Source organism: Haliotis asinina, chromosome 9 (assembly GCF_037392515.1).
Source record: "Haliotis asinina isolate JCU_RB_2024 chromosome 9, JCU_Hal_asi_v2, whole genome shotgun sequence".
NCBI lineage: Eukaryota > Metazoa > Mollusca > Gastropoda > Lepetellida > Haliotidae > Haliotis > Haliotis asinina.
In genome coordinates, this window is record NC_090288.1 from 5,450,382 (window position 1) to 5,471,356 (window position 20,975).

General features: G+C 40.7%; 1 protein-coding gene across 1 annotated transcript in view; it reads left to right on the forward strand.

Moving 5' to 3' along the window:
* Nucleotides 1-20,975, forward strand: part of LOC137296109 (universal stress protein in QAH/OAS sulfhydrylase 3'region-like) — a 52,502-nt gene that overhangs the window by 17,797 nt on the left and 13,730 nt on the right. Inside the window, exon 2 of the mRNA XM_067827789.1 lies at nt 20,426-20,506. Within this exon, the coding sequence (XP_067683890.1) occupies nt 20,426-20,506 (81 nt within the window). The remainder of the gene's footprint in view (nt 1-20,425; nt 20,507-20,975) is intronic.

The following is a 20,975-nucleotide window of genomic DNA, read 5'->3' on the forward strand; positions in this document are numbered from 1 at the left end:
TCAAGCTTCCGAGTATTGTTACGCAAATTGGTTGAATTCATTCTCAAAATACCCAGTCATTTACGGATGCTTATCAGTGAGACCAACCTTCCTGATGTGTGAATTAACTATCTGAAAAGTTCATTTAAAGTATGGAATGTCAGTTACGTAATAGATTGGTCGTTTGCCTGCAATGTCCGGATTGCATCCGGAGAGACGGAAGTCGTGATGAGACAGATTTACTTACTGATTGAAACACGTACTATATTTGGCAGTGTAAATTTGGTCCAGCATTAACAGAGATCAGTAGAGGTCTGAGTCCAGATTTGACAGATTGAATTGAACTGAAATACCTCAAAGTGGCAGTGCTGTAAGCTGCCAACCATTGCGTTCGCCTGACACTGGCTTGTATTGCCCTTTATCATTGGCGATATTGTATCTCATTCTCCCCATCTCTGGATAACATCAGAGCGCACTGATGCCTAGTTACCACGAGGAATATCCAGTTTATACAGTCTGCATCCAAGTCGGTGTGACCTTTGTCTCATTATTCTTTAATATACAAGCAAATGAAATATACCCACCGGTAGGACGGACAGTACATGATCACACGTTTTTGCGAATACTTGGTGATAGCAATGATTTTGAAAAGCATTTGATACAATTAATCATAAAGTTTTATTTAATTGTCAAAAGGATGTTGGAATAACTGGCAAATTCTATAATATCTTAGTGTCCATGTACTCGAAATTGGTAGCCTGTGTTAGGACCTCAAATGGCCTCACTGATACTTTCATGTGCAATCAAGGCACCCGTCAAGGTTGCATCTTGAGTCGCCAACTATTCATTATCTTTATCAACAAGCACTTTTCAGTTTTAGAACGTTTTGGAGGAAAAGGTGTTAACATCAATGTTAATGTTGATAATCTCCATGCATTAATGTTTGCTGGTGATGTGTCAGGAGTTCCAGATACTGCACTTCAATTACAGAAGAGACTTAATGCACTAGAGTTATTCTGTAGGCATACTGGTATGAAGATTAATTTGGAAAAACAAAAATTATTGTGTTTCGAAACTCGGGATATTTAACACACTATGGAAACTATTTCTTTGAGGGTAAACAAAATGAAGTCGCGCCATTTTATAGGTATCTTGGCATAGTTTTTACTCTCAGGCTATCATGGATTAAGGCACACCATTGCCTCCTCTCTCAAGGCAATAAAGCTTTTATATCTGTCTACTCGTTTCAAAGAAATTTTGCCAGCTCCAGACCTCTTTAAGTTGTTCTATTCTGTCATTCTGCCTATACTGTGTTATGGATCTGAGGTTTGGGTAACATCATATTGTAAAATTATTGAAGGCCTCCAGATTAAGATTTGCAGAAAATACCTCAGAGCTGGCAGAAATGTTAGTGGTAGTATGATTCTAGGGGAATGTGGCAGGCTTCCATTACAATATAATTATGTGTCTAGAGCAGTTAAATATTTGTGTAGGTTTATACAGTCAGTTAAAATCACATCGACTCCCATTTCAGCGTTATGATACGTTGAAATCTCTTGATGATCTAGATAGGACCACATGGGCTACAAATATAAAAAATATCTTATTTACCCTCGGTTTTGGGTATGTATGGATCACACAGGATGTCGGTGATAGCAAAGCATTTATGCAGCAATTTAAACTTCGGCTCTCTGATAACCTCAAACAATCATGGTCTGCCACTGTTGATAACCTTTCAGCTTCATTTGCGTGCACACACTTTAAATCATTACTGCATGTGGAGAGCTACCTATCATTATCAGTCTCTCCCCATCTGAAATCTCTACTAGCAAAGTTTAGGTGCAGCAATTTTGGGTTAGGCTTAGAGGTAGGAAGATATAATGACATTCCAGTGGCTGACAAAGTTTGTTTGTACTGTAAAGTAGAAAATTTAAAATGTAATATTTAAGATGAAACACATGTCCTTCTGGATTGTAAATTATATAATGATGCTAGAAATAGGTTCGTCACTTCATTTTTGTATGGCAATGTCAGCAAACAAAATTTGATACACATACTTAACACTAAAGAAAAAAATATTATCATGAATGCCTGTAAATGTCTGAAATATGTACTAGAACTGCAACCCTGAAAACATAAATCCTATCAATTTTATGTGCACTCATCTCAACGAATCTACTTTTTCGTATCATGGGCCTTTGGCCTTTATACTGAATAAAATATCTGTCTGCCTGTCTGTCTGTGTGTCTGTCATCTTACATAGATATGATGAATTATAATGGTGTGTGTGTGTGTGTGTGTGTATGTGTGTGTGTGTGTGTGTGTGTGTGTGTGTGTGTGTGTGTGTGTGTGTGTGTGTGTGTGTGTGTTAATTTAACATTTTGTCGATATAGGGTTTTTTTATTTTTAATATAGCATTATATAAAAGAGATATTTTTGTGTGTGCTCCGAATTGTAACCGGGAGTTACACTCGCGGTTTATAAGGATGTTTATAAGGATAGTTTATATGCGAATTAAAATAATCTTTGTACATTATAATTTATATGAGTTGGGTTGTACATGAACTGTGTTATTAAACATATTTGAAATTTGTACGTGAGGACCGGAAGCGCAGGTAGCAAGGAATTTAGATAATTAATTGGCTGTCCGAAATTGACTGACATCGGAAACTTAAGAAATAGGTATAGTGGTGGACATCTAAAGGACAGTCCAGCGAATGTGTCGTGTCTTTACAATTATGGGTTGATGGATCATAGACTTTGATGTAATGAGGACCGGGGTTAAAACTAGGGGGGAAAGTTAGAGTTCGGGGAGACCGTTTGCGGGGCTAAGGTAGTCAGAGGTCGCTATTCAGGATTGCTTACAGTACGTTTGTAAAGCACCTGAATAGTTTCACTTTATTATAACCGTTGATGCAAATTTAAATAAACCACTAGACGATCCACTAGACTTGGCTGTGTTTGTTCCTGGTTCGCAACCGCCTGAGCACGAAGTCCTAAATTAATGAACAGGGTTACAGAATGCACAAACAACTCTCTGGAAACAAACTATTCCGGGTCAATAAATGTTCAAGCGTCATTATAACAAACCGCTATTGCTGAAACCGCTGTTTTTCATTTCGAAAACATAATGATACAATTTTAGTGTATTATGATTCCGAACACCCTATGCTGAGTCCGCGAGGAGCTTGAACTGTTACTTGAGTGTCAGTGGGCCATTATTGTTGTTGGACTGTCTATAGTCAAGTCGATAGATCGTCTGAAGTGGCAGCACTCGCATGCACAGCAGGATGGATGCGATAAGCTCTGAAAAAAACTAAATCGCAGTCAGGTAGCCTAGTGGTAAAAGCGTTTGCTCGTCACGCCGAAAATCCGGGTTCGACATTGCATGGTCAATTTATTTGTTCATTATTTTGCAACCGGTAAGATAGATTCTATTGCAAGTTACGTAAACTGTCTAGTAAAGGACACAAAAATATTCGACATTCTTAATTCAATATATATTCTTGGAGTACTTTTTCATCTCTAGCAGGGGTGGTGGGGTAGCCTAGTAGTTAATGCTGAAGATCCTAGTTCGATTCCCCACATGGGTACGATGTGTGAAACACACTGTGTTCCCCGTCATGATATTGTTGGAATATTACAAAGTGCGGCATAAACCATATTTCACTCACTCACATTAGTGTTGTGTCAGAACAGCACACGCATACACGAAACGTTGTTTACATGAATCCAAGTGCAACAAAATCTTGTTTCCTCTCTCGTTTTCAAAGCGTAGTGATTGATCGTAGATCTGCAAATGTACCTTCTCTCAGAACATGTTCTGTTCACCGGAACATTCCTCTGCGCGCAGAGCTGACAGAGCTGGTTTGCACGAGGAGCACAGTGCTAGAGATAGATCTGAATGGCATGACAGCTGGACGGACATCTATCGCGCTGCCAATAGCATTGCCCGGCGGCATGGTATAACCCCGCTTAGTTGCCACGGTGCCTCCAGTCCCCTAGCCTTCCAGGAATGGTCAGCTGCGTTGTGTCCAGTATCTGCGGATTGGCCCTTTTTTGAATACTGAAAGGCATAACTCAGGTTTCGGACTGCTGTTCGAATGCATCGATACGGTGTTTTCTCAGCCTTAAGATGACCTTCCGCTGAGTTCAAAGTGTCCGCCTATAGTAGCCTGAGAGTCCAGTGTTGTGTAGTGACCGTAGTGATTGGTCAGTGGATGTATACAGCTGCCCCAATGGAGCTGCGTATCGATATACGTGTCATTAGATAAGGGATATCAGGAACATATATCAACAGACGAGGTGAAAAATCTATCAATATCCCATGAAAACCTGACTGTCTGGTGTTATCATAAGATATTTATTATATTATAATATGTTATGTGATTATATCTTGTCCGAAATGAAAGGTCAACGTTAGATGTTTATTTTATTTGTAGTCAGTACCGTATGACCATACGGTACTAACAAACCCCAAACCCACGCTCTCACTCATCCACATCCCTCATTCACTCACTGATTCACCTGCTTCGTGAATGGTTTAAGAGTTCAAGTAATATTCAGCAATACCTGATATTAGAAGTGGTTTACTGTCACTCTTCGAATTTTCTTCAAGTACATTGAAGGCACTGACACAGCTCAGCTGAGCAGGTAACACGTTAGCCCGTCACGTCCAACTTCAAACAATAAAATAAAGCCAATTTCATTTTGTTAAGCCGTGATACTTAAAGTCGTATGTTCCCAGGGAGTTGAGATTGATAATACGATGTGCCGTTGAGATTGACATCCAATGGTCGAGGGGAAAACGTGCCTTTGAGCCGCTTCAGGTAAAGTGGATATTGGCGCTATACAAATATATAAATGAAATGAAAAATAAATGATATTGTTGGGATGTCGAAATTTCACACAAAACTCTACTCGTTCTTTGGCTGTTTTAATCAGTTTTTATTTCTCTATTATTAACATGAACTGTACTTTTTGAAAAAGAGATCCACACATAAAGTGACAATATGCTATAATCTTGCAGCTATGCAGGTGCAGCCCAGTCAGCACAAGAAAGTTATTTTTCACTTCTCCGGCGTCTTGAATAACAAGTGCGTCATCTGTCTAGCAGCTCGTGGCAACTACTTTAGTGTCTGTCTTTCCACGTCATGCTCTAACGTTGTAAATTCTTTACCATGAAAATAGATTTCCTTGCGTCAGTTCTGTCATGAGTGAAACTACTCATAGTGACAAAGTGGAAACTTCCAACTCTCAATTTGAAACACTGTCTGTATCTAATTGAGTGCCGAGGCCAGATTCCATATGTCGCTCTTTGAGAGATAAGTTGTTTAATCTGGATGTTTTTCTTTAATCTGAAAAGTACGTGTCACCTGAATTAGCGGTTAGTAAAAAAACAGTACATCAAATTTTTAAAATGCTTAATTTGCTTAATATGTTTTTACCAATTCATTGATGAAATAAACGAATATGGTTTTAGTGCTGTTTTAGCAATATTCAAACAATCAATATACAAGCGGAGGACACCAGAAATGGGCTTCACACATTGCACCTATGTTGTTAACAGAACTCACTTGATTCACAGCCGATAGCTGATGTAACAAAACATGCTGACACATCAATCACGTATATTGACTTCTCATTTACTACAAACAAAAATTATGGGAACGCCCTAAAACTTGATAGTCATGTATAAATTGTGTGCTGAATGAGCACTTTAAACGACATGTTTGTAGTATATATTTGACGAAAGGTTATTATACTTTTTCCATATTTAGACCTCGTGGTACTGTTTCGTCTTCCAGTCTTTGAGTTTGACTTGATGACTATCTTTAATATATAGCAGTACCCTCTGATGGTATTTTAATTCTGAACTGAGTTGACTGTATTTCCATCAAACCTTTAAGGATGGGAATTGAGCATGGATATCTGGAAATTCTGATTCCTGTTATGAAGTTTTCAAAACCGTGACGTTCATTTATAACATTGTATAACTGATATGCATATTATTAAATGTAGAAGAGTTCATATTATTTAGTGCGTTCTCTATACACACGAATGCCGCTTTGTGTAGGAACAGATGGAACAAATTGTCATAGAAAAAGTAACATAGGGATCTTCACGTCTTATCGTTACACGATGATCCCACGATGGTATCCGAAACTAGACACTCGTTTACAACAGCAGAAACCAGTTTCAGAAACAAAAACCACTTTCGTAATAATCGAACAGGACCCTAGTCACATGTTGAAAACAGTTCTTAAGATGGACCCCATCTCTCATATCGCAATGTTAGCTGTAGCGCAAGAGGATCCAAGGATCCCAGAAACCAGTTTTGTTGTCCTTTATCTCCACTAAACAGCATTGCAACGACACCACAAGACAATCTTATTGCCATGTATATACATGTGTTTGGTGTGAACTGAACGGGTTAATGGGGAATATGTTTTCATCCATGGTCTTGTATTAATCTGTTTTCTATTTCCACCATGTTCCTGTCTGTTTGTTAAAACACTGATTACACGTTGCTAGGGAACTCACTGATGAGTAATAATCATATGACATCTAAACATTATTTCCTGATCAACCGTTATGATTGTGGAGCTTGCTAATTTCTCGAGGTTTTGCTGTGTTTCGTTCAATTATAAGTCTACGTTTTAGAAGAAAGGGACCATATCGTCGTACTGACATCTTCTTGCAGTGATTGGTCGGTGGAAAATATATATATACATGATTTTACAGGATTCATAGACATTTTTGTCCATTTTTAAACTGGATGTCCTATATTGATTAGTGAGGGATAACACTGAGTCCATCACACTTCAACGCTTTCAATCAAACGCTAGCACAATATGGCAGTGATATTAACATACGGTTATCGTGAACTAGTACAAACCTCGCTAGGTCACACTGTCATCCTTGTCATCCGAGTCTTTTTGTAGACTAACAACAAGTCTCTGAAATGAACACGTTTTACAGAAAAAGGTCATAGTATTTATGTGGGACATATATATTTTCATCAGCGTCTGTGAGTGTCTCGGTTTAGATTATACGATTTTAGCAATATTCCAGCATTATCACAGCGGGAATAGAACCTGGGTCTTTGGCGTGACTAGCGAACGCTTTGACCACAACCCTACCCCCACCGCCTTTCAGAGTCTGTATGACAGACTATTTTCTTCTGTTATGGGAGGTTTCTGACGCGAGGGGATGCGGTGAGATGGGTAAGGTGAGGTCAGGTGAGGTGAGCTGTGGTGACGTAAGTTTAGTTGAGATGAGATGGGTGAGTTGAAGTGGGATAAGGTTGGGTGAGGACAGGTAGTGTCTCCTACTTCACCTACGGTGATAAGGCGAGGTAGGATTTTGCAATTTTGAAATTATTTGAGTATAAGATTTCAAAAACTAAGCTCGTTTGACTGTATTCTTTACCATTCTAATGAAGGAAATACTGACATACCTGGAAAATACCTGGCCTTCGGAATTATTGTCGTGTTGTTATGGTATCAAACAAACTTGACACGCATGGCCATATTTGTACGTGTGTCCTTGCTCCATACCCTTAATGCTGATCGCCATATGTTAACGTATTGGCTATGACGAGGACAGGGATCGAACTACTGATTTTCCGCTGTCCGAGAAGACACGAACTCCACCGCACTTCGGACACGAAGAACGACCCAGGAAGGAGCTTGTGTCGGAATGAACAAGACTATATTTCCTGCATATAGAGCGTTCTTTGAATTTTGGTTCTAGATCAATATAGGCGATGACGATATAACATTTTCCCCCGATCAATCCTCGTTATATTGATGTATTTAGTACAGGATCGGATTATCATAACACATAATCGACCTGTGGACTCTATTAGGACTTCATGGTAACATTTATTCAACTGGCAATGTGCTCTTTTCTCTAATCGTTTCCCTTGGGGTGAAAGTGTCGTATGCATGATTTAGAATTAACCGATGGTAGCGGTGGTTGAGAGTTATCGTTCTTGTACTTTCTGGAAGGCTGGACGCTCGCCCCTGTGTTCTATGTAATTTCACACAAGTCCATCGATCGATATCACAGAATGGTCTTTTGCCACTTTGACAGGAAAGAAATGTTTCTGTTATTGAAATCCTGACTTGTAACTTGGATGTTTCAGTGTTTTCGTAAATTAACGGGTATAATTTGTTTTCTTGACTGGTATCAATCACAGCTTCCGAAATAATTTTCGGTCCAATTCCAGGTTTATTAATGTTCAAGTTCCAAATGTTGAACGTTTTCATACATTTTCATTTTATTCAACTTTATTCTTTGTGATGGTTTCGGCCAAATATGATGTTATAAAACAGAGACACGCATTGCCATGTTTTTTAGTGCCTCACATTTACAGTTCAATGACCTTGATATCAAATTATCTCCCCTTTGATACGATCGTCACCTTCATGTCATCTCTTTGCCTCAAAAGGTCGATGATGAAGTGTACCTCGTATGGAGTTTTAAAGCCAGCTTTTAGTCTAATCGTGGTCTTACACAATACGAGGCAGCTCGTCATGTTCTTGTTTAAGCTTTTCTCGTATCAGGTCAGACAAAGTACCGCCTCAGACGTGATCTCGCGAGAGCCGTGCACCTTATATGGATTTAATTAAATGAGGATGTTCTGCTGAGCAGTGGTCGGCTGTGCAATCCATCACAGTAGGTGATAATTCAGTTTTTTTCTCGCAAACGCTATTACCGTCTTGTCAACGCTTTACGACATCACCAACACTGGGAAGAAATGCCAGAGTGGAGTATATTTCATCCATCCACAGCGATTTTGGTTCCGTCGTCATCACCATCACTGTCATCATCATCGTCGTCGTCATCATCATCACCATCACCATCGTCATCGAGAGATAGGAAAGATGCTTTGGGCTGTGTAATTATCATCATCACCGTCATCGTCATCACATCACCACCACCATCATCGAGAGTATGGAAAGGTGGTGTGAGGCTGTTTCCGATTTACAGTTTGCAGGATGTATAGCGTCATGCAAGCAAACTCCTATACGATATGGATATTTTTGAATGTGCTTCGGTTCAAAATATATATATTCACTTGGTGCATTTGTTTTAGTTTTGAATACTGCAGTAGAATACCCGAGTGTTACTAATAACCATTAATTGGACACCGAGTTCCTTATTCCTGATGGGTTAATACAAACGTACATAAATAAAACCCCACTTAGTCTGCACCTGTTATTGTACACTTGGGGTACTTTGTACGTCCATAAACGCTAAATTGATTGATGTCAGTTCTAGAATATCTGCAGTATCAATACTTGTTTCCCAGTGTAGTATAATACCTTGCTACAGATCTAGGATACCCGTGGAGCTCCGTGTAGACCTGGGCTCCAGCCACCCATGGTCGTTAGAGGCGACTTCGGGATGGGGTCAGATTGGCTGACTTGGTTAATGCCTGTCATCGAGCAAAATTTGGCGGATCGATGCTAGCGATGTCAATCACTGAATTGTCTGATCCAGACTAGATTATTTGAAGACGGATCATTTGTATCCATCACACAAGCCTACACCCGGATGCTGTACTTCATGGAGCTAATACTTACCTTGCAAGTGAGTACACACAGGACTTACGGCGTCGCTCTTATGCCAAGTGTTCATCCATCAGTACCTGCCAATACCACTTGGCGTCGACAAGCCGTATTTTTATGAACGTCCAGTCTGTGTACAGACCGCTCAATCTGTTCCGGTACGTCTGATTAGATCTGTGTCACTCTGTGTTCCGTTTCCTTGACAACGCCCATGTTGGAATAATTTGGTCTCTGGTGATTTCGTTGTAAGATACCGATTTGAACGTATTTCCATTTTCGATTGATGTTGGCACCGTTCTATAGGTCAAATGGATCGATTTGGACATAATTCGTATAAAAAATCGTACATGTTTGGACTAAATGTCTATATAAAATCAGCTTGGGTCAAAAAGAGTTTTCTGAAAGTACTTGCATGACCAAGCACGTATTTTGGCGTTTAGGTTTCCCAAATCTGATACATTGTTTTAGAATATAACCACACACGTACTTCCATTTAATGTTGGGGGTGGAGGCTTGTAGGGTATTATTAGTATGAAGACAGGGTTTGTTGCGTTAAGGGTTAAACCTTTTTTTTATTCTATATTTAATATTTGGTTCATACTTTCTTCATAAATGGTACCCATGTGTGGAATCGAACCGGGACCTCAGGTAACGAGCGACTGCTTTACCCACTACGCTACCCACCGCTGTCTTATAACGAAGTGACAGTGTATTTGAGTACGACGAACTACGGTCATTACGAAGTGAAATTGGTGGTCCCTTAGATTGCGTTATAGTATTCTGTGTTTGAAACTGAATGCATGACAAGTCAAACGATTCGACAACTTTGACTCTGCTCCTGAAATTATTCACTTGACAAAATAGGTTAGGGATACTGGTATTTTTATGATTGATATTTTATCAGTGTGTAAATAAATAAATAAATAAATAAATAAATAAATAAATAAATAAATAAATAAATAAATAAATAAATAAATAAATAAATAAATAAATTCAAAATTTACATATATCCCTAACTGTTTTGGTCCAACATATATTGTTATTTGTTCCCTGTGTCTTTTTAGATATCTGTTTAAAATAATAACACTATATTCCTTGGGCTGAACGTATACGTAGAAGAATTGACAAACCGTCCCCTCCATAAGAAACGCTTATTATAGCTGATGCCGAAAGGCTACCCTCTCGTGTACAGATATGGCGAGAGATATTGCTCGTTGCCTGAACAATCTGGATGAAAAAGCGAAGCACGGGGGAACTCATACCTCAGCCAGTCCAGTTCAAGTCAGGGTCATTGATTATACTATGGGACATGTTTTGCCGTTTGTGTAACCTCCGCTACTGTTACAGCAGTGTTATTGATTTATACACCAGCCGTCTTTGATTACCGGTGCGAAATGGCCAAAGGTAAATTATGCCCATAATTTGCCGATTCGATTTTAACGTGATGGTGAAGACTGCGGCGTCAAGATCTGCTTATGTTGATTATGCTGCTCTGGTGGCACTTGAGGGCATGGTAGGGTAGCCTTGTGGTTCAAGCTTTCGTGCGTGTCACCAGAAGTCCGGGTTCTGTTCCAGGTGGGTACAATGTGTAAAGCTAGTTTCTGGTGTCCCTTGCCATAATATTGCTGGAATAATGATAAAAGTGGAGTAACAGCATGACTCTACTATTGATGACCATGTGACCACGTCATTACAATAGACTCGACAGCAGACTGAGACAACTGTACAGGGTAACTGGTGTTTAGATATTTCCAACATTCAGCGCCACCATCATCACCACAACGACCCCCATCAGCACAACCACCGCCATCAGTAGCACAACCACCACCACCGTCTACACAACCACAATCATCAGTGGCACACCACTCACCACCACCACAGGCACAACCTCCACCATCAGTAGCACATCCACCACCATCGGCACAATCACCACCACCACAGGCACAACCACCGCCATCAGTAGCACACCCACCACCACCGTCTACACAACAACCGCCACCATCGGCACAATCACCACCATTAGCACATCCACCACCATCGGCACAGTCACCACCACCATCAACACAACAATCCCCATAAGCACAACCACGACCACAAATTGTTTTAACGAAATATGAAATAAATTCCCAGACATATCAATATTATCGAAGTGGTAACTGAACGGGATGCTATGTTAAATGCTGACATGTAATATACCGTGACATTTACTTACTAAACATCATATTATTTACGCCAATGCTTTGGATACTTTATTGTCTTTTCATTGTTCTATTTTGTTCTCAGAATGCATTCACAGTCTTAGTTCTAATGACCTTTGCAACTATGTGGTAACATATTTCATAGTTTAATATTGATTTCTTTCTGTTCATAAGTGGTAGCAAAGACTGTCTTTTATGGTTCGGACTTTTATGGTTCCCACATTCATACAGTACTTTCCACGTGACAGTGTAAGAGTCCAGTTGCAGCACTCGCTCGTATACATCCCTCAGTACGACAGCTCTCTTGTTTACTGATTTCACACTTGAGCTGAAGATGTAATGCAGTGAGTGCAGTGATGCCAAAGACACTTGAATAAAAAACACCAGACTGGCAGAACAAGTGGATCGTGAATGATAAACGAGCTTCTATGAGTCTGTCTATACCTTTGCAATTTCTTATTAAATGCATTTACGTGGTATTGGTTAAAAGGGTCTTGTTTGTCACGTAAAAGATCCGGGTTCGATTCCCCTGTTGAGTAGAAACTGTGAAGCCCATTTCTGGTGTCCCTCGCAGTGATATTGCCGGAATATTGCTTAAAGCGGCGTAAATTCATACTCAAACACTCTCTCTTGTTACCCAGTTAATCTACGTTAGCAATACGCCGAGCTTAAGCGAATTCCATGCTACACTCCGAGTTCCGTACTGCATGCCTCCTGAATATAGTTTTCAGCAACGCGCGCGGGTGTGTATGTGCGTGCGTGTGCATGTGCTTTTCTTTGAGTTCTGTACGCTTAACACAGTACGTATATAACTCCAGTACGTGGGTGATCAGAACCAATCTGGTGACTGGCGTCATGACCATTTCATTTCTGGTCCTACAACGCCTTTTGCCACCATTTTGGTGAACGATGTGACTGTGACTGTGACACACTGACAGTATTCAATCTCCTTCGTATAAAAGTCTTTTGCTTGTTTTAACGCTACTCTCGGCTATGTGGCGGCGGTCTGTAAAACAATGGCATCTGGCCCAGAGTGAGTGAGTTACGTTTTACGCCACACTCAGCAATATTCCAGCTTTGTGGCTGCAGTCTGTAATAATCGAGTCTAGACCAGACAATCCAGTGATCAACATCATGAGCATCGATCTACGAGCTTGGGAACTGATGACATATGTCAAGCAAGTCAGTGAGCCTGACCACCCCATACCGTTAGTCATCTCATGTGACAAGCATGGTTACTGAAGACACATTCTAACCCGGACCTTCATGGATTCATCTGGACCAGACAATCCACCGATCAACAGCACGGGTATCGATATACACAACTGGCATACGCTGACATGCGTCAGCCAGGTCTGCGAGCTTGATCCCTCGATCATGTTATAAAAATCAATCCAGTTCACCAGTCCAGAGTCCAGTGAGCTTTATCTATACATAAACGTCCATTGGTTTCATATGCTATATCCATCAGGTTGATACACATTTCTGTTAATGTTTTCACCAAACAATTTTTATACGAATCATGGAGTGTGTTTAGGGAACACAGGAATCGATCTCCCAGGCTGGTTTATGCCTACAGTCAAATGAGGCAGCTGAATGAAAACCTAACACAAACAATTAAATCTATACACCTGGAAATTAATCAAGCAACACCCCAATTTTTTCTATTGGAGCAACTTTGAAGTGTTCTGACAATCAAAATATGCCGGGTTGATATAGTTTGACACTTTTTTATTCAACAGACGATCTCTGACAAACAACTTAAAGGGAAAAAGTATCAAGACTTTGCTTTATTGCAACGAAATCCAAATTCTTAAAACTGTCTTAAATTCATGAAAAAATGGACACAATTTACTATTCATCCACAGACGTTGTTGTCAGGTGTATTAACACAAATGTCACATGGAAAGAAAGAACAGTCATCTGAGAGTCTGCACACCGACTTTCATCAATATCTAGTGTGTCCTCCCTGCGCACGCACCACCGATTCCAGACGCCTCCTCATTCCTTGGATGAGTCTCCGGATCTGATTCTGGGGGATCCTGTTCCACTCCTCATGCAGGGCAGCCGTCAATTCGTTGAGATTATGGACTGGTGGGTCTCTCTGCCTCACACGACGGCCAATAAAGTCCCACAAATGTTCAATGGGGTTGAGGTCAGGGCTCATGGCAGGCCATGGAATTCTGTCAATTGCATTTTGCCGCAAAAAATCATTTACAGCATGCGCCCTGTGAGGTCTAGCATTGTCGTCCATAAATATGGGTCTCGTTGCCAGAGGATGGTTCTCAAAATGAGGTACCACAGCCCTGTCAAGAACCTCCTGTTGGTAACGAACACCGTTAAGGTTGCCACGGATGGTAATGATATCCAACTTGCAGTTCATGGAAATGCACCCCCATACCATAACGGAACCTCCCCCAAAGGCCACAGTCTCCTGGATGTTCCGTGGAGCCATTGCTGTGTTCCTCTGCCTCCAGACCCGAGTACGACCGTCCACCATGTGCAGCAAGAACCGGCTCTCATCTGAGAAATGGACCTTCCTCCAAGAGGCAATGTTCCAGTGCAAACGGTCATTACACCAGGCCAGTCGGGCTGCCTTATGGGCTGGAGACAGTCTGGGTCGCTTGATTGGCCTCCTTGCCCGGTATCCTGCAGCTTTCAGACGATTCCGAACAGTCCTGTTCGAGATGGGTCTCCCTGGAAGCCACTCCTGTCTCAACCGAGAGCTCGAGTCGAAGGACCTGCGCCGTACAAGTCTCAGTAAAGCTCTGTCCTCCCGGACTGTGGTCTTCCTGGGTCTTCCTGGTCTAGGCAGGTCTTTAACTTCATTAGTGGCCCGGTATTTTTTCAAAAGTTTTGAAATTATGGAATGATGTCGTCCGATTTGAGTCCCGATTTGTCTTAGAGACATACCAGCATTCCTCATGCCGATTATTTGCCAACGAGTGGCCTCTGATAATTTCCTACGTGCCATGACATTGAAATGAATGAAAAACCGAATGCAATCGACAACCTGCGCTTGTAAACACCCCAGGGAAAAAGTGCATTTTTCGAAAGTTGAGGTTAAAGCAATGCACGTGCGCTGTGCAAGCTTCACGCGCGTCATATCAACCCATGAAAAGCTCATGCTGTATGTCAATACATCAAAATTGAATAATCAATCATCAAAATTACTTCGTTAAACTTTGTTAAGTTTTTATGTGTCTTTGAATTTGGTGTTGCTTAATTAATTTCCATATGTATATAACACCAACAAAAGCTATAAAAGATACACCTATACCTAAACTCTGTGACACTAATCAACTGGTAGGGTATACTACCACATGAAACAGGAAACAACCCTGTCTAAAGCTGCAATTGCACAAATGGTATTTTCACCCTGTCACCATCGTTCGTCCACTCCATGACATCGAGTAATGGCACCATTCCGTCCAACTACTAATCCCCAAACAGGCATTTGCTGTGGAAGTTTAGACGATGTCGAAGCGTTCATGGTTGTGAGTCTTAAGTGCTCATTTAGGCTCAATTAGGCACCGCTATTACTAGTAAAGATAGGCCGGGAAATAGTGTTTCGGTTATTCTGGATGACCGTATTACCATAATGTTAGTTTGTAATGTTTGCCGGTTTCAGACCAAACTGCCCGTAAAGGGACTATTGTGTGTCTGTCATGGCAATATACAACATGAGTACTTCCTGTGTGTCCCAAACCATGCCGAGAGCTGTGCGCATCGCATACGTGTAAGGTCGGGCGAGAATTCCTGGTTCGTGTTCCTGAATCATAAAACAGATGCTTGATGTTTTGTGCCATTGTATTATTTTTTTGTTCGCACTGTTTTATAACATCCAATAAGATCAGTAAGTTTCGCGAGTACTTGCGGTACTAAGCTGGTTCCTAGCTCCCTATACACGAGACTGGGCTCTGTTTACTTCCGGTACCAGGCTTCCGGCGACATGCGTATGTTCAAGAACCAGTTCTGGTTCAGATTTGCGCAACCTCAAAATATAATTTTACCAGACCGGACCAAGTATACAACCATGTTTGGCTGTCACAGCTGTTGATAGTCGCAATAGTTGGCTAATTTGGCATAGGTGTATCCAGAGAGGGATGCAGGGGGTGCGCACACACCCCAACCCCCAACACCAGTCCCATTCAGTAACTAAGGCTTGTCCTAAGAGGCGACTAAAGCAGTCGTTAGGCTACTTGTCTTGGCTGACACATTTCATCGTATCCTAATTGCGTAGATTGGATGGTAGTGTTCTTGATCACTAGATTGTCTGGTAGTCCGTTGCCATACAGCTGGAATATTGCTGAGTGTGGCGTAAAACTAAACTCGCTCACTCACCAGTAGCCAGTAGTGACCATACATGTTGTAATCCAGATCAAACAGTTTTAGGTCAAGGGTCGTAATGTGCTACTTCAAATCTTAGTAGAAAGGGAATGCTCCATTGTGCCTTTAAAGTTGAGACATGTAAACACCAAAGGCTGTGAAGCTGCTTGAATATGACGGGACATAAAGGGAAAGTTGAGGTCAACTTCTTGACGTGTGGTCGTCGTTTAGTCACTTAAATCGTTAGACATCTAAATATGAAACACACAAGGCGGTCTCACAGATTGCCTTATTTCCATTTTATTAAGGAAATTGACTGTCTGATGATTATCGACCGATATGAGAACATTTCATCAAATTACCTTGTTTTAACTACCAGCTCTGATTCATATGTGCAAAGAAACAGACAAGGAAGAAGGGGAGTACAGTGGCACCTAGGAGGAGTTTCAGCCTAAATGACGTAACTGAAAGTAAAAAGAAATTAGCATCGTTTAACTTATTAAAGAGTTCTTAAATCTTCTTAAATCTCAGTTATACAGGTTAGAGGAATGTTAAGGGACATTGACACGCGTGGTTTCTGTAAGTCTATATATTCTTAACTTCACAGAAGTAGTTTGTGTAAACTATGTTATCACCATTGTGGATTCTGAAATATCCATTCACTACCAAGGTTAAGATCATTATTCTTTAAAAACACTTTTCTCACCGAGTGTGGGTTATAGATCATCACGAAAGTCACGTGTAGTTAACAATTCACCAATATTTTTGTTTCTACCTTATTCAGGATCCTGTTGTATTGAATTTATGTTGCACCAGTGGTTCACTGACTAGAAATGTACAAAACGTATACATTAAATTGTACATGATGCGACTGAAAAATGTCTATTTGTTTTCGATGGAAATATATTGTAATTGATGAAATGAACCTCAATAACCTTCATACCACTCCCTTTACACTAGACGAGCAGGACACCAGATGTAGGGTATTCTAATGTCCTGTTGTAATTGAGGGTTGAGCGAACATGTTCAATAGAGGGGCAGCTGCCTCACTGTGTCAAAACTAAAATTGCATTTAATCTGATTTTGCTGGGAACCTAAAATTACGTTTCCTGTTTTCTTCGACAGAAGGGCATTAATATAATCCCCCATAGCTCATCGTGTTTGGGGTATTAGAATAGTATTTCCAACTTCTATCGATTGGGGACTCATTGCGCCATGCTATTCAATAATGTGTCAATATGTCCATGTTTTATATGCAAAAGAGGAAATATTGGAAAAAAATTAGATTAATTCAAACATGTAAATGCTTTCACGCAATTTCCTGCTTTGAAGCCAAGCGTTCAAATATTCGCATTCGTTACACGCATTCCGAGACAAGCCGAATGTACACTCGTTTCCCTGTAAGGTTTCCATTTTGGTGAAAGCATTCGTCACCCCTCGCTCCCTTCCAACCTGCAAGAAGACATGCTCGTGTTGCTAATTGGTTTGTCCCGAAATAACCCGTATGTTGCGCATGGACACGAGAAACTACCTACAGGTTTTCGTCAGCAACTCGTGTCTTCTTGCAGATAACGGAAATAGGCGAATGGTGACGATTGTATTTCAAACAACGATTATTCCACCAAACGTTATTGTGAAATGAATGTAGATGCGCCAGCTAATTCCTCATGTAGTATTGGACCTCTGTGATATAAACCTTTTTATTTTGTACCAATGTATATTTGGCAAGACAGTCAACATATGTTCAACTCGCGTTTGCAAAATATTTTGCATTTCTTTTAAATCTAGATATCGAATTAGGTGGTGTATTTCGATTCTTAGAATATTCTGCTCATGACTTAACATGTCCAATCAAGGATAGCGTTCACACGAGTACACACATTTATATGAATTAGTTACGTAAGCGAAATCGAAAAGGAACACCAAGTACATCATGTTGTGATATGTGTAGTCGTTTTCGTTTTGCTTGTTGTCATGGTATCTCATTACGTAGAACGATGCTCATGCAGTTGATCACTGGGTTGTCTGATCCAGATCGCCGCCATATAGTCAGTCTAAGTACTCTTAGTCTGAGTATTATTCATTACAATGTAGGACTAATACTGAGACTAAGTTTACTTAGCCTGTCGTATAGCAGGTATATTGCTGACTGCAGCATAACACTCATGTACATTACGCGGACTGTAATTAACCAGATAATCCAGTGATTGGCATCGCTGTATGCAAATGGGTACCATCTTCACAGGTTATAAATATACTAAATATATCAACTTACTCCTTGGGAACTAACAACTTGTCGCAAGAGGCGCCTCATTGGATGGAATTGCCAGAAACTTTATTTAATGAGTCCCATCGTCAATAGACAATGTAGTTCATAATATCCAACGTAAACTACGGATATACCGAACTCAAAGGGATCAATGTTCTAAATGTAGTTCGTTACATTGATTTCGACTAAAACACACAACAATGAAAAAACATACTTACTTGGATATATCCAGCTTGTTATAAATGTCTTTGTTATAAACAGAATTATTTGCATCAATAATATTGGTTCTATTTACAAGCAGTCGTTAAACAACATAAACATCTAATGTTGAAAGATCGTTCAAATTTAAGGTCCATGGCAATGGTATCAACTAGTGTAAAGAGTAAGTGAGTATTGTTTTATGCCGCTTTTAGTAACAGTCAAGCAATATCACGGTGGGGAGTGATGTGAAAAACATACAACTGATCATGGGTACAAATAAAATTTCGGATACCAAGCAGATAGTCTTAATGCAGCTGAAGCTAACTGAATTTATTATTTTGTAGAAACAGAGTACTTACAGTTTCAACAAGCCACAGTGTACGCTCTAACACCGTCCTGTTGAAGTGAAGATGTCTCTGTAAATACATCGAGTTATCCGAAGTTCGACACAGCCGGTAATACATGAATACAAAAGGTCTTTGGACCTGACAACCAAGTGATTCATATTACAAGAGTGAGTGAGACCAGAAATGGGTGTCACACATTGTATCCATGTTGGGAATCGAACCACACTTCATAGTGAGCGAACGCTGAGTTACCACTAGACTACCCCGCCGCCTTAAATACGGATACGGGAAAAATCAATAATAATCAATAATATAATAAACTTCAGTAATAAACTTCACTTTGGTAAAGCACAACTCATTTATTGCCTTTGTTTTACACGATATTTGAGTTGAGGACGTATTCAATGTATTATCTAAATCATGACCAACCAACCATGAGTTTGAAAGGAGGGACGTTGTGTGACAAACACTAAAGATTGCTGGCTAGAAGACTGATGAAGAAACGTCTCCGTGTGACAGCTGAGCGGCGTTACCGTCGTGGAAGTCGTGATGGGGTTGAAAGCCACCTAACGAATGCAACGTTGCATGCTGAAACGTAATACCGTTACCAGAAATAACCGTTTAGAAACGAACGAACGAACGACCTTCAACGGTCACCAAGTCAGTGGGTATTATGAAGGATTTGCATCACCTTGTCTGGCAATGATATGAATGCTATCAAACATTCACGCTCGTGTGAGCGTTGAATTCGGCCTTTGAAGGATTAGAAGTCTTTAGAAGGTGCAGGGTCGATGTATGGACATACATGTCACATGGTTTGAGCTGTGGGAGTGCAGATGGTTGTATGCGCGCTAGAGGTGAACTATTGTTCTCTGAGGCCAATGTTGTGAGTTCGACATGGGGTTAAAATACAGATTACAGCTGAACGTCACTGTTTAGCTGACACTTCGGATACGCTGACATCGATGTAACATAACTCCTTGACTTGTTTGTTGTGTTGTTCAAAGCCACACCCAGTAGTATTCTGGCAAAATAGCGGCGGCCTGCACATAATCGAGTCTGGTCCAGCCAACCCAGTGATCAACAGCACGAGCTATCTAAGCAATTGGTAAATCATGTCAGATGACATGTGTCAACGCGCCTGATCACCCGATACCGTTATACTCTCCTGTTACATGGGTTGCCGAGGACCAATTCTAACTCGGATTTTCACACGTATCCTGTTGATTTGTAAGTAGACTACACTCTCCTGAGCTCTAGGGACATACAAACTATGTCACATCAGTATGTAGACATTAGCGCATAGACCAGATATTCTGAGTAACTGATAATCAGAGCAACGGTCAACGTCCGGAAAATGGTCGCACTGACATGCAATCAACCAGTGCAATACCTACGTTTCCGACAAGCATCAATTGCAGGGGGCTTGTTCCAACCCAAATACAAAGTTTCAAAAGAGACTAAACATAAACCAACCAACCAACTAGCTAGACAACATTATAATATTGTATGTTCTTGTTCCAGGGTACTGTGACCACGTTCAGAGGGATGATGACTTCCTGTTGTTGATTCACGTCCCCGAGTCTTACGACTTCACCATGGCAAGTAAGTGGATGGTACGAAAGTTGGGAGATAGGTGATGAGGGCAAAGATGCATGGATGGCAATGAGAAGAGACGTAACGAGAGAGCTCATTTGCTGTTTATCCCCTCGCACAGTCCAAATGAAACGAGGTCACGAACAACTGATTCCATTTATGCTTATGCATCCGTCTGTTATTACTCTGTTATATCTGCCCGTTAATAGTCTGTTATACCTCGTCTATCTTTCGTGCACTCATGGACGTATTGCTTACACTTCATGCAAACCGTCACGATGTCACTTGTCGCCTTCGTTTTCTTTGTGACCTCGGTGTGTTCTCTGCTATTTCTAGTAACCTGTCTATGGTCTCTGATTCTTTTAGTGACCTTACAATTTGCTGCGAAACTTTCCGGGACTGAGACCTTCACATCAAACCTGACCTGGACACTACCTTCATACTATTCGTTACTTGACTCATACTACTGCTCACCTTG